Below are 13,263 nucleotides of genomic sequence, written 5' to 3'. Positions count from 1 at the left end.
TATGGCTGACGCATATGGCACGTGTGTCATCTTCTCTATCTCTTCGTCAGTCTTGGGACACATAGACTTGGATAGAAAAACTCCATGGCACATAGGTAGATGTCCTCTCTTGAACCCATCCATTGAAAACCTTTTCAATATGATGTCGATATAGGTTGATTGAGTGAGTCCTATCATTCTCTTAGATCTATCTCTATAGATCTGAATTCCTAGAATATAGGATGCCTCACCTAGATCCTTCATCGAGAATCTATCTGATAACCATATCTTTGTTGACTGCAACATCCCTACATCATTCCTCATGAGTAGGATGTCATCAACATAAAGTACTAAGAACGTTACCGCATTCTTAACTACTTTCTTGTACACGCATGGTTCCTCCGGGTTCTTGATGAAATCAAAATCCTTTATTGTTTCATCAAATTTCTGGTTCCAACTTCTTGATGCATGTTTGAGACCATAGATTGATCTCTGAAGCTTGCATACCTTATGCTCGCTTCCCATGGATGTGTATCCCTCAGGCTGCATCATATAGATATCTTCCTTAATGTTTCCATTAAGAAATGCAGTCTTTACATCCATTTGTCATATCTCATAGTCATACCAAGCTGCTATGGCAATAAGGATTCTTATGGACTTGAACATTGCGACTGGTGAAAAAGTTTCATCATAGTCAACTCTTTGTCTTTGAGTATAACATTTTGCCACCAATCGTGCCTTGTAGGTCAATACCTTTTCGTCAGGCCCAAGTTTTCTCTTGTAGATCTATTTACACCCAATTGGAACAATTCCATCGGGAGGATCTACTAAAGACCAAACTTGGTTAGTATGCATCGAGTCTATTTCCGACTGCATAGCTTCAAGCCCTTCAAGAAGAAGACCATATCTAATAGGAGGCCTAGAAGTCCTCTCGGATCTTCTAGCAATAGGCGTGTCTTGTGATGATGCTTGAGGTGTAGGATCGTTATTTTGTATCTCGGGTTCTTCTCGAATTTCTTCGAGTTCCATTATCTTGCCTTTCTTATCCAATAAGAACTCCTTCTCCAAGAAGGTGACATTCCTTGAAACAAACACTTTTGTTTCAGTAGGATGATAGAAATAATATCCGATTGAATTCTTCGGATACCCTACAAAATAACATAAGGTGGATCGATTATCCAACTTATCTCCCACTGTCTGCTTCACGTAAGCAGGACATCCCCAAATCCTCAAGTACGAATACTTAGGAGCTTTGCCATTCCATAACTCGTATGGTGTTTTGTCTACTGCTTTAGTGTGGACGTTGTTCAACAACAATACCGTCGTTTCAAGTGCGTAGCCCCAAAACGAAGGTGGGAGCTCAGTGAAACTCATCATGGATCGAACCATGTCCAACAAGGTTCGATTGCGACGCTCCGAAACACCATTCAGCTGAGGTGTTATAGGAGGAGTCCACTGAGAGAGAATCACATTCTCTTTTAGATAGTCCAAAAACTCGGTACTTAAGTATTCTCCACCTCGATCCGATCGAAGTGCTTTAATACTTTTACCTAGCTTGTTTTCTACTTCAGCCTTGAATTCTTTGAACCTTTCAAATGCTTCAGACTTATATTTCATCAAATATAAATACCCATACCTAGAATAATCATCAGTAAAGGTAATGAAGTAGGTGTTTCCACATTTAGTACCAATCTTAAATGGACCGCAAACATCTGTATGGATCAAATCCAACAGATTTTGACTACGCTCAGGTTTTCCTTTGAAAGAAAATTTAGTCATTTTTCCCTTTAGGCAGGACTCACAAGTAGGTAGAGATAATATCAGACATATCAAACATGCCCTCTCCCACTAGCTTGTTCATCCTCCTTGAGGAAATATGACCTAGCCTAGCATGCCAAAGGTTTGCCGGGTTTTGACTATCGGTTTTTCCTCTTATTTGTTTTTACCGGTTTATCAATATAATTATTTGGAACGTCTTTTAATTTTAAGCTATATAGATCATTTTCTAGTTGTCCATTTTCAATCAAACATTCATTCTTGTAAATATTGCAAATCTCATTCACAAAATTGCAAGAAAAAACCATCTCTATCAAACATAGAAATAGATATAATGTTTTTGACCAAATCCGGAACATATAAAACATCTTTCAAAAATAACTTAAAATTGTTCTGCAAAACTAAATAAATGTCTCCTGTAGCTTTGGCTTCGACTCTAGAACCATTCCCGAGCCTTAGCTGGGTCTCACCCATCCTTAGCTTACGACTTCTTGTTATCACCTGCAAATCATTGCAAATGTGAGATCCACATCCGGTATCCAATACCCAAGAAGAAGTATTAAGCGAAACATTTATTTTAATGTAAAACATACCCTTTGCAGTTCGCAACTGTTCGAGGTATTCCTTGCAGTTACGTTTCCAATGACCGGGTTTCTTGCAGTAATGGCAAACGTTTTCATCTTTATTCCCATTCGAAACCTTGGCCTTTCCCTTCTTATTTGGTACATTCTTCTTGGGCGGGGCAGAACGTTTCTTACCCTTTTCACTTGGTCCTTTCTTAGAGTTAGAAGAGGAGCCAACCAAGAGCACCGGTTTATCCTTATTTAGTGTGGCTTCATATGTGACAAGCATATTAACCATCTCTTCAAGGGTGGCCTCTATCTTGTTCATATTGAAGTTCATCACAAAACCGTCAAACGATGAAGGAAGTGATAGAAGCAACAAGTCCGCGCTAAGTTCATGCTCCAAAGTCAAGTTGAGTGTTACCAACTTTTCAATGAGCCCAATCATGCGCACCCCATGCTCACGGACCGAAGTCTCATCTCGCATGCGGCTCGTCATGAGCTCTCTGACGGTGGCATACCTCTCCGACCTTGACTGAGCTCCAAAGAGTTTCTTGAGGTTCTTGTGAATGTCAGCAGCATTCACGGCATCCTCGAACCTCCTTTGAAGTTCATCAGACATCGAAGCCTGCATGTAGCATTTGGCCTTGATGTCATGGTCCCACCATAGATCAAGTTTGGCCAATTCTTCCGCACTTGTATTAGCCGGGGCTTCCTTCGGAGGCGGCTTCTCTAACACGTAGAAAGCTTTTTCCGAAGTAAGAATAATTTTCAACTTACGGAACCATTCCGTATAGTTTGCGCCAGTCAATTTGTTTTGTTCGAAAATTGAAAACAGTGGATTGCGTGGATTCATTGTAATATAATACTGAAAAGAAAACAGACAATAATCAGTGATTTTTTAATTAATTTACTAAGACATAAAATATGGCGAATTTTATTTTATGAATTACACTCCCACTATTTTGACGATTTCACTACCCTCTAGTGAAACGAGAAAAATTTTCTTTAGTGGGAACATGGAGTTCAATTGACAAACTATAGTCCCGAATAATATCAGTCAACCATAATTTTCAAAAGGTAGAGCCCAATTGCTTCCAAAACAACCCCTATGTTTTTACCTCATGTCCAATAAGAGCCCAATAATATGACGCCGTTTATTGTGACATGTCAAGATGACCCATCAATATTAAGTTGTGATGGACGGTCGCCATGTGGATCCCCAATAATGTGAGCCAATCCCATGGGAGTTCCACCCAACTTACAACATGTGTCGATCCAATGTACAGCTTTTCGACGAACGGGCCCACCCAATAATATGAGCCGGACCGTATCCGCGGGTAGCATCTCATACATTGATCGTTGATGGAAGGTAGGAACATTTAAACAATATTTAAATTCCCTTTGTTTATCTTGATATCAATTTTAAATCATATTTAAAATGAGGGATTTTATTTTGAAAATTTGTCTCATCATGCAATTTATGTATGCTTGCGGGATTCATACAATTTAGTCTAAACATGCATACATCAATAATATCATATATTATTTAAGGATGATCGATCCCATTAACTAATCGATCCGTGGTTGTCAATCACGAGTCTAAGTCCAATCCTAGGTGATATGCAAGTATGCAATGCAATCCTATTACATTGACCTTCCAATTTACATTTCTTCGGTCTTCATTGTCTGCTGGGCCCACCTTGTCTTCAAATATTTGTCTCCCACTAAGTCTAATAAATTTACAATAAATTTCGATGACAAATATGTGATACATTTTTAGGGGTGGGAACATGCCATAAACCAGGCCCACTTTTTATTACATATGACAATCATATTGGGCTATAAACCAAGCTCATTAATAAAATCCAACAACAATAAGACAAATGTAAATTACCTAACATACACCTAAAATATTGGTCATGGCAATCGATCATCTTTTATTCAATAATTAATTCAATAATTAAATAATTGGATAAACATGCAAAGACATCATAATTTAAAAGATAAAATCATATTTTATCTTATCCATCCATAAGATTATATCTTATCATCAATTGTACCAAAATAATTAATTTTATAAAATTTAATTTAACGGATAAAATTTATAAATTTTCCAAAAATTCAAATTTATCCAAAAATCAATTTTAAAATTTTTGGACTCGAACAATTCGATCCGATGCCTCGTGAACCAATCAAAAACAATTTTTGATCGGATCAAAAACTAGAATTTCAAAAATTAAAATTTTAATTAAAAAATTAAAATTAATTTTTCCGGGCTGCCCGGGACAATCCCGGGCAGGGCAGCCCGTCGCTGCCCCTTGGGCAATGACTCTTGCTGCCCTTGGGCAGCGATCCAATCGCTGCCCTTGGGCAGCGACAATCGTTGCCCGATTTGCCCATTAAATTTTAATTTTAAAAATTCGTTTTGTTTCAAAAACCGAGGCTTAAAAATTTTGTACAATCGATTATTTAATCGTTTGATCTGAGCAACCTGGCTCTGATACCACTATTGGAAAATGGTGTTCAGATCAATTCGAATTGATATCCGGTGCAGCGGAAGTTTAAAAATTTTAATTTTATTATATGGAACGATTCCATATCAAGGGTATCAAAACTTTTACGATTAAATATGTGTAAGTAAAAGTAAATATTCACAATTTAATTTTTACCTTAAAATCTCGAAGCGAGATTATGGACACCAACAAAATTTAATCTGCTCTTCTTGTAAATCCCGGGAACCGATGGCGTCACGATCAATCACCGGAATTAGGTTCACGAACGAAAAACAAAAACCCTCTAATTGATTGCATTAGAAATCAATCAGAAGTTTTACGTAGAGAATAAACAGATTTGATCTGTTAATTCGAATTGTAATTTTTCAAAAAAAATCACAGTCCGAATTTTCTCAAAAGGGACAGAGGAATTTTCGAAAAATCCTCTCGAATAATATAGAGTGAATTTAGAAAATTGCAGTATTCAATGTGTGTAATTTTCGAACCCAACACCTCTATTTATAGATAATTTCTAGTTATAATTGTATCAGGACTCTAACTCCTTAAAGCCCACAATCCATAACTTAAGCCCAACAAGCCAAGCCTGTTGTTATAGAAATTAATATAAAATTTATCGTGACTCCGATTGATAAACTGATTTCACCAATGTGCACAGAAACCATTTCTGCATCTTTTAGAGTCAAGATAATTTTTCTGAATCTGAATTCAGTGATTTCCAAAAATGCCCATCCCTATGTCATTTTAGGAAATCCCACTCCCTTTAGTTAAGAAGTCCAACTTCTCTTTCATTAAATTTAACTCTTTAAATTTAACTATCTCTACGGGGTTTTAGTAATCCATTACATGTGTAACCCTCAATGGTTCAGGAATACAGCTAGCCGTGGGCTCACAACTCCTTGTGACTCGAAACAACAATTTCCGACTTACCCATCGAATCATGGTAAGAGCGCCTAGCAACATCGCCCCATGATTCCCTAGGTATTACTGATAGTGCCTGCAAGAACCAGTAGATTTTGGTTAGCGTACAGTACGGTCTCTTCATCCATATATCCCGATCGAATCAACAACTATTGGTGCATCGAGAGTCGTTCTAGATTCGATAACTATGCATAAAATCTTGGAGATCAATTAGTGACATCGCATGTGTTACTAGGAAAACCCATTAACCTAAAACACATCATGTACTGTGGCCAGAGATTCGTCACACTAATATCTCCTCAGATCGCATAGGATATCCACACTCGCAAGTATGTGGTGAATCCTTGACAACAAAGCATCGACTCCTATATGTGTCGTAACTGTACCCAATCCCGACACCTGATGACCCCAATAGAGTCGGTAATTGAGTCAAAGTACAGTACTAGCATATAGAGTCTCAATGATGTTTCAAGTAATAAGGACTAATGGTGTACAACCAAAACCGCGGACTTTATCCACTCGATAAATGATAACCACTTGGAAAGTCCGGATAGGGTAGTTCGATCATTCATCATATGAATATCCATTTGCATGCTTTGAACATCTCTATGTTCCATAACAATGAAACGTGGTACTCGGCATCGCAAATGCTAGTCTCAATCTCAAGCGATCCTTATCCTTATTTGCGGACGGCTCAATTGACTAGGAACAGTTTAGAATATACAGTGACTATAAGATGTGTTTCATGATAGCCATCCCCATGTACTATCACATCTTACATACACTATAGTATATTCAAGGTCTTTATAAAAACAACAATATTATATCATAATATAATAATATGAAGAAAGATAAAGTCAATGAATTATAAAAGTGTAAATTATATTAAACAAAAGATTGTTTTACATAGAGTCATAAAAGCCCTTAGCCACAAGTTGGCTAACCGGGCACCCACTCTTTCAACGTTTTCTTCCTGAGTAAAGATGATCTGCACACAAGGGAAATGCAGCAGAAAGCACGTTAGTGGGGCGCCGAAAGGTTTTTCGGCGGGGCCACTCCGATGCGTAAGTCAGACTCAAAAAATAGAGTGGACTTTAAAGGAAAACAAGTATAGTGCTTTTAGTATTTAGATGAACCTACCTTTACTAATACATGTGGCAAGATATTTATAGACTTTGGAGTAAGAGAGCAACTCCGCAATTTCGGGCAGTGACCACGATCTGGGTCGTGGGTATTAAGACTAGTCACATCCGCCTATTATGAATGACCAGATCGGGATACCCGGAGTCATGGCAATGTGGGAATCGTGCTCCTGCAAAATAGATGTTAACTATATGCTTATGACTTGGTCTTTCCTCCCTCACACATCCTTCTGAGATGAATTCTCTGTCTGGTCCCGAGCTATTAGCCCGACCTCCTGGTATTTTACTCATTCTTTACGATGAACCAGTTTTTTTGAAACCGGATCGGACCGGCCGGTTTGACCGGTTCTATCGGGAACCGGTAGCCGGACCGGTCCGGTCCTACCCCAAAAATCGGAAAAATGGTCCAACCGGTCAGAACCGGTCAAAACCGATCAAGAACCGAAAACCGGTTCAACCGGTTAAACCGGTTGGACCAGTTTTCGAATTTTTTTATTTTGAAAATTTAAATTTTTTTTATTTTTAAACCTTAGATTTAATATTTTTATATATAAATACATTATTATTTGAAATTTCTACTTCATTTAATTTTTTTTAATAATTATTGGTTTTTTTAAAATAAATAATTTATTATTTAAATAATTTATAAATATAATTGATATTTTAAATATATTTACATATTTATTTAGCTTTTAAACTATGTTAAATATATATTTTATGTCTATTTATATAATTTTTGAGTTTTTAAAATTCCAAAATATATTATTTATTATATTAAATTATATAAACGATTTTTCGGTTCGACCGTCCGGTTAAAACGATCCGACCGGTTGGACCATTTTTTTAAGTATTCCGGCTCGATCACCGGTCCGGTTATAAAAACACTGCGATGAACTACCCTGATGTCTCCGCTATCCAGTGCCCCCGATACCATTGCCTTCCCGAGGTATCACCACTCCTTCATAAAATAGTCGGGCTAGAGCCTTGCTCGCTGACCCAAGGAACTACCCTGATGTCTCTGCTCTCAGGGCTCCTGATACCACAGCCTTTCCGGGGCATCCCTATATATAATTGTGTATCAATTTTCGGTTCAAAATTTGAAATTTTATAAGATGTTATCACTAGTTTTTTATTAGTTAAATTTTATGTTTATATATATATATATATATATATATATATATATATATATATATATATAGGATATTATACCAATTTCGGTTCAAAGTTGAATGTGAATGGATTTTAGCAATAATTTTAATTTAAATTAATTGTTTGTCCATATATTTAAATATTTATGTAAATACTATACATAATAATGTACAAATTTTTGGTTTAATCTTTCTCCTTTGACCTAAATATTTTGTATTCCCAATTTTGTTCCACTAAAAACAAACATTGCATATAAATCTAAATACATATATACTACACGATCAGCTTGTTTATTCTCTCAATAATAAAAAAACATGATCTAAAAATATTTGATTTATATATAAAATACTCATGTTGTAACAACGGATTTATTTTAAAATATTATAAAAATTATAAAAATCGAGCATTTTATATGGTCCCTTAAATTTAAAATTATACGTGTTTCATAACTACCAAAGTAGTGTTTTTCACAATAAATGAAGTATAACAATTTTTTTTAGATGCTGTTCAAATATTAAGTTTTTTTGAATCCCATTTATAACATAGTATTTAAAAAATAAATAATCGTGCACATAACTTAAAAAAGATACAATTCCACATAATCAAATTTTAAAAATTACAATGTTCGATATATTTTTTTAAAAAAATTACACATAATTTTAAAAAAACACAATATAATTATCCCAAAAAAAAAAATGAAGAAATAACACATGATTAAAAAGTTGACGACTTCTATTTTTTAATTTTTTATTAATAATTTTTTGGATTTTTTAAACATTCTTTTATTTGGATTTTTTTCTACCTTTCATTTTTCATTCTTATTTTTTTAAAAAATAATAAATTAGTGGGATTCACCTCAAAGAAGTTTCCATATAGGGGTGTCAATTCGTCAGGTGGGTTCGAGTCGGGTTGACAAAAATATTTTTAAAAAATTTATCAACCCAAACTCGAGCCAACCCGAAATTTTCCAACCCGAAATCGACTCACCCGATCAACTCGAACCAGCACGATTTTTTTTATTTTTTTAACAAAATAATTAAATAAAAATTCAAAACACACAATAATAATAATAATATTTAATTTAATTACATAATAACAAAATCTAAACTTATATATAATTTAAATTTGAACTTTTAGTTATAAAAAATTTAAAGAATATTTATTACAAAAAATTAAAAATTATTTTAAAAAATAAAAATTGTACAAAATAAACATTAAATGATAAAAATTTATTATATCAATATATATATAACAAATTTTTTTCACACATTCAACGTATAAAAATTTAGTAAATCTATCTTAATTTTATATAATAATAATAATAATAATAATTAAAAGTCCGAACACGATTAATTTTTTCGGGTTAACTTTCGGGTCAACCCGATTCGACCCAAACCCAAACCCCCCAAGTCCAACCCTAACCTGATATTTTTTGGGTCAACTCGTGTCGGATTGACGGGTTAGGTTGAGTTTTGACACATCTATCTCCACACGAACATATCCTTGTTCGCAGGTGACGATCTCGGATAGGGATAATAATGAGTCAAGTTTAGATCCGACTCCGCATTAAATCCAGCCCGACGATTCAGGTTTAGACCTGTCTAAGTAGGTCCCCAAGCAGGTCCAAGGCGAATCTCGAGTTTGACCAAACCCGTCCCGCCAAAGTATATATATATATACATAAATTTAAAATATACATATATATATATAAATAACTAAATATAAATATATATGCAATATTAATAATTATATTTTTATATTAAATAATCAATATTTTATCTATAATTTTATTGTATAATATTATTGGTTTGAAATGAATTTATTTTATTATAATATGTTTAGTATACAAATATATCATTATATTATTTTTTGGCTAATATTATTAATTAATTATAAATTGATAAAATTTAACTTGTTAGAATATTTTTTTTGCCTTAAATATTATCAATATATATTTGAAATTAAATTTAATATGTTTCTTAATTTTTAAACTTTTAAAATTTTAATTTAATTAAATTTCAAATTATTTAACTCGCGGGTCAACGGGTCGAACCCGAATTGGATCCGCCGGATTCGCGGGATGAAACAAGTCCAAAGGGATGTGGAACGAGCCCCAGATGTAGTTAAATCCGCCTCAAACCCGTTTCGTTGTCATCTCTAACCTCGGATGGGCCAGAGGTGATGTTCTAATATTTTTTTTGAAGCATGTACATGTTCTAATTCTACTAGCGACCGAGGCACACGCTCTGCGTGTGCGAGATAATTAAAGTTTAAAGTATATTTTAATATGAAACAATGATATTTTTATAATAAAAATTTTGTGTGTGTGATTTGTAATTACATTAAATATAATAATCGGTGTACTTACAATTTTTTAAGAACAATAATTATATTGAAATAATTATCACCAATTTCCCATCACTATGTAAACATAAAAAATTAATAAATGATTTAAATTGAATATCTCTCATTATTTAAAAAATATTTTTTTAAAAAAATTCATCTTCGTCTTCACATTGCAACATTTTGTATCTCTTAATGTTCACTTATTTATAATAGATAGACATAAAACTATTAAATGTATATATCTCATAAACATGAGATATAATTATTTGAATCAATCGCTCAAAACTTGTCTTCTTATTTGCGACGCTCGTAAAACTGCAGGAATAACAATTATAGACTGAGAATTTATTATATTACATTGAAGTAAAATTTTGTAAGAATAATATGTAATTTATGTAGTACCGTTTTTATGTCAATATCATTAGCATGTCTGATTTTTTTCCTGTCAACATATAAATAAAGGTAAAAATGCAAGAGTATAATGAAATAATAAGTAAGGTTATTATTATTTTTTTCCTTTCAACTATAAGCGCATATGTACCTGAACAATTTTGTTTCTTCCATCTGCCTTCGTTTTGCTATGTCTTTCTTTAAAATTAACGGGATCAAAAATTGTAAAACTTAAATAGACATTAAACACATTGCATCTATAAAATGTTAAAGAGTATATGTTGTCATACCTTCGTTAGATCCCAGCCTTCAATCCAACCAATTATCTTCATACTATAAAATAAATTAAAAAATATATAATCATAACTTTCTATGTTAAATAAAAAAAGATAGACTGTATTATAAAACTTGCTTACGTATGTCTCTTAATTTTTCGGAATATTTTTAAAATCAAACGTCCGAAGTCAATTATCTTTATTCCAATTGTGATTTTCCAGCCCAAACCAATAATCCGCGTCCTTGTGGTCTTTAAATTTATCAATGTCAATGTTAGAGGAGACTTATTTATAAAATTATATGTAATTAGAATTAAAATAAAAATTAATTAAGATATACCATATGCAACATAGCATTTAACCGCAATACATTTTGTTGATATATTGTAATAGCATCCACATGCATGAACTGAATATTTCTTGTCGCGTCAGTGTTGAACTGCATCTTCAACTTTATGATGTCGCCTGCTATTCAAAAACAAAAATGAGTTGTATAAATTAGTAAATAGATTTTTTTAACGATAATATAAAAAAGAAATAATGATATCTCACATTCATGTTTTTCACATCAATTTGGTAGCAGTATGTCTCTGTACACAATGTTTTTGGTGTACACCCCTGATCGATTTTGTAACTTCCCATATTTTACTAAAATTTTTGTTGATCTTTGAGAAACTCCTCTAGAAAGTGCGACATACAGTTGACCATGACTAAACACATGATTACGTAGGAAAATACCAACATTTGGTATTGTTTGACCTTGTGCCTTGTTTTGTTTGACCTTGTGCCTTGTTTATGGTAAGAGCAAAACTTAATCTTATTAGATATTGTCTGCGTGTCAGTTCAAATGGCAGTCCTGAATTTTCTTCGCTGTTCATAGGCATTCGATGAAAAAAATATCGTGTACCCTTGTGAGGACCTGTTATGATGTCTGCATCTATGAAGTTCCTCCCAAGATTGCGGCATATTAATCTTGTTCCATTGCAGAGTCCGAGTTCAGATGCAACATTCCGTAAGAGCATAATTGGACATCCTACTTTCAATGTGATTCGATGAGGTGGCAAACCACTCGGACAAAGAGAATTCAAAAACTCTTATTGGAAAAGATTGTGGTTATCATCTTCTACGGAGTCCCAAGATGTGTATACTTTTTCTTCTCCAGGAAATTTTAAAATGAGAATTTCATTGATTTCATCAACATCTACATTTTTTGTAGTGATAATAGCTCTGTCAACCATGTAATTTGCATCATGTACATGGTCTGACATATTTGGAAAAACATAATCAATCAATTGTTGAATTGAATTTTCACTTTCCCATGGTATGATCATCGAATTTGGAAACTTTATAAAATTACCACCTACATTTTCTTCTAAACCATCACCAACACGTAAAAGAAATTTTGAGAACTCAATATCTTGGGCAGATCTCATATTTTGTTGTAAGTGTAATATCTTCACTGAATTCCAAAATGACGACCTTGAAATGCTGGCAGCAATTTGATCTCTCATTGATCCTCGTTTAACAACTGGTAATACTTGCCTAAAGTTACCACAAAAAATAATAGTCTTTCCTCCAAATGGCAATTGGTTATCCATTATATCTTGGAAATTTTGACTAACAGCTTCAAAAGCATAACGATTTGCCATTGGAGCCTCATCCCATACCACAGTTGTCGCACGTCTTATTAACTCTGCAAGATCTGACTGCTTGTTAATCTTGCAAAGTGTTGATGTCGTCGGTCTTAGTGGTATTTGGAGGCGTGAATGTGCAGTCCTACCACCAGGTAACAATGTTGCAGCAATTCCAGAAGTTGCTACTGCAATTGCAATTTTACCATTTTTTCGTAACTGTGCCAGAATTGATCGATAAAGAAAAGTTTTACCTGTCCCACCTGGACCATCAATGAAGAAAATGTTTGAGTGATTGCGCATAATACTTTCCATTATAGTATCAAAAGCCATCTTTTGATGCGCATTTAAATGTTCGATAGATCTCAAATCTTCTTCAGGTATTTCAATCGAGAGCTCATCCTTGATTATTCTTGGCAATGGGAAATCTCCTATGAAGTCGGTACTTATTGGTGGCAAATCAAAGTCATCCAATTTTTTTTTATATTGATGCAGCAATCGTCGTATCTCAAGAAGCAATTTATTTGTGATAAATAAACTACTTTCTGAAATAGATCTACCATAATCTTCAGACATAT

At 33.8% G+C, this 13,263-nt stretch overlaps 1 protein-coding gene across 1 annotated transcript; it reads right to left on the bottom strand.

The window, feature by feature from the left end:
• Window positions 1-12,148: 12,148 nt before the first annotated feature.
• On the bottom strand, window positions 12,149-13,261 carry LOC140878438 (uncharacterized). Its single transcript, XM_073282041.1, has one exon. It carries the CDS (start codon window positions 13,259-13,261, stop codon window positions 12,149-12,151), a length of 1,113 nt encoding a protein of 370 aa, XP_073138142.1.
• Between the last annotated feature and the right edge of the window lie 2 nt (window positions 13,262-13,263).

Source organism: Henckelia pumila, chromosome 2 (genome assembly GCF_033568475.1).
Source record: "Henckelia pumila isolate YLH828 chromosome 2, ASM3356847v2, whole genome shotgun sequence".
Classification (NCBI taxonomy): domain Eukaryota; kingdom Viridiplantae; phylum Streptophyta; class Magnoliopsida; order Lamiales; family Gesneriaceae; genus Henckelia; species Henckelia pumila.
Note: the sequence above shows the minus strand (reverse complement) of the source record. Positions and strands in the feature narration are given on the sequence as shown.

What these genes read in the sequence shown, in the direction of transcription:
- LOC140878438 (XM_073282041.1), bottom strand. Translation starts at nt 13,261, where the DNA reads ATGTCTGAAGATTATGGTAGATCTATTTCAGAAAGTAGTTTATTTATC.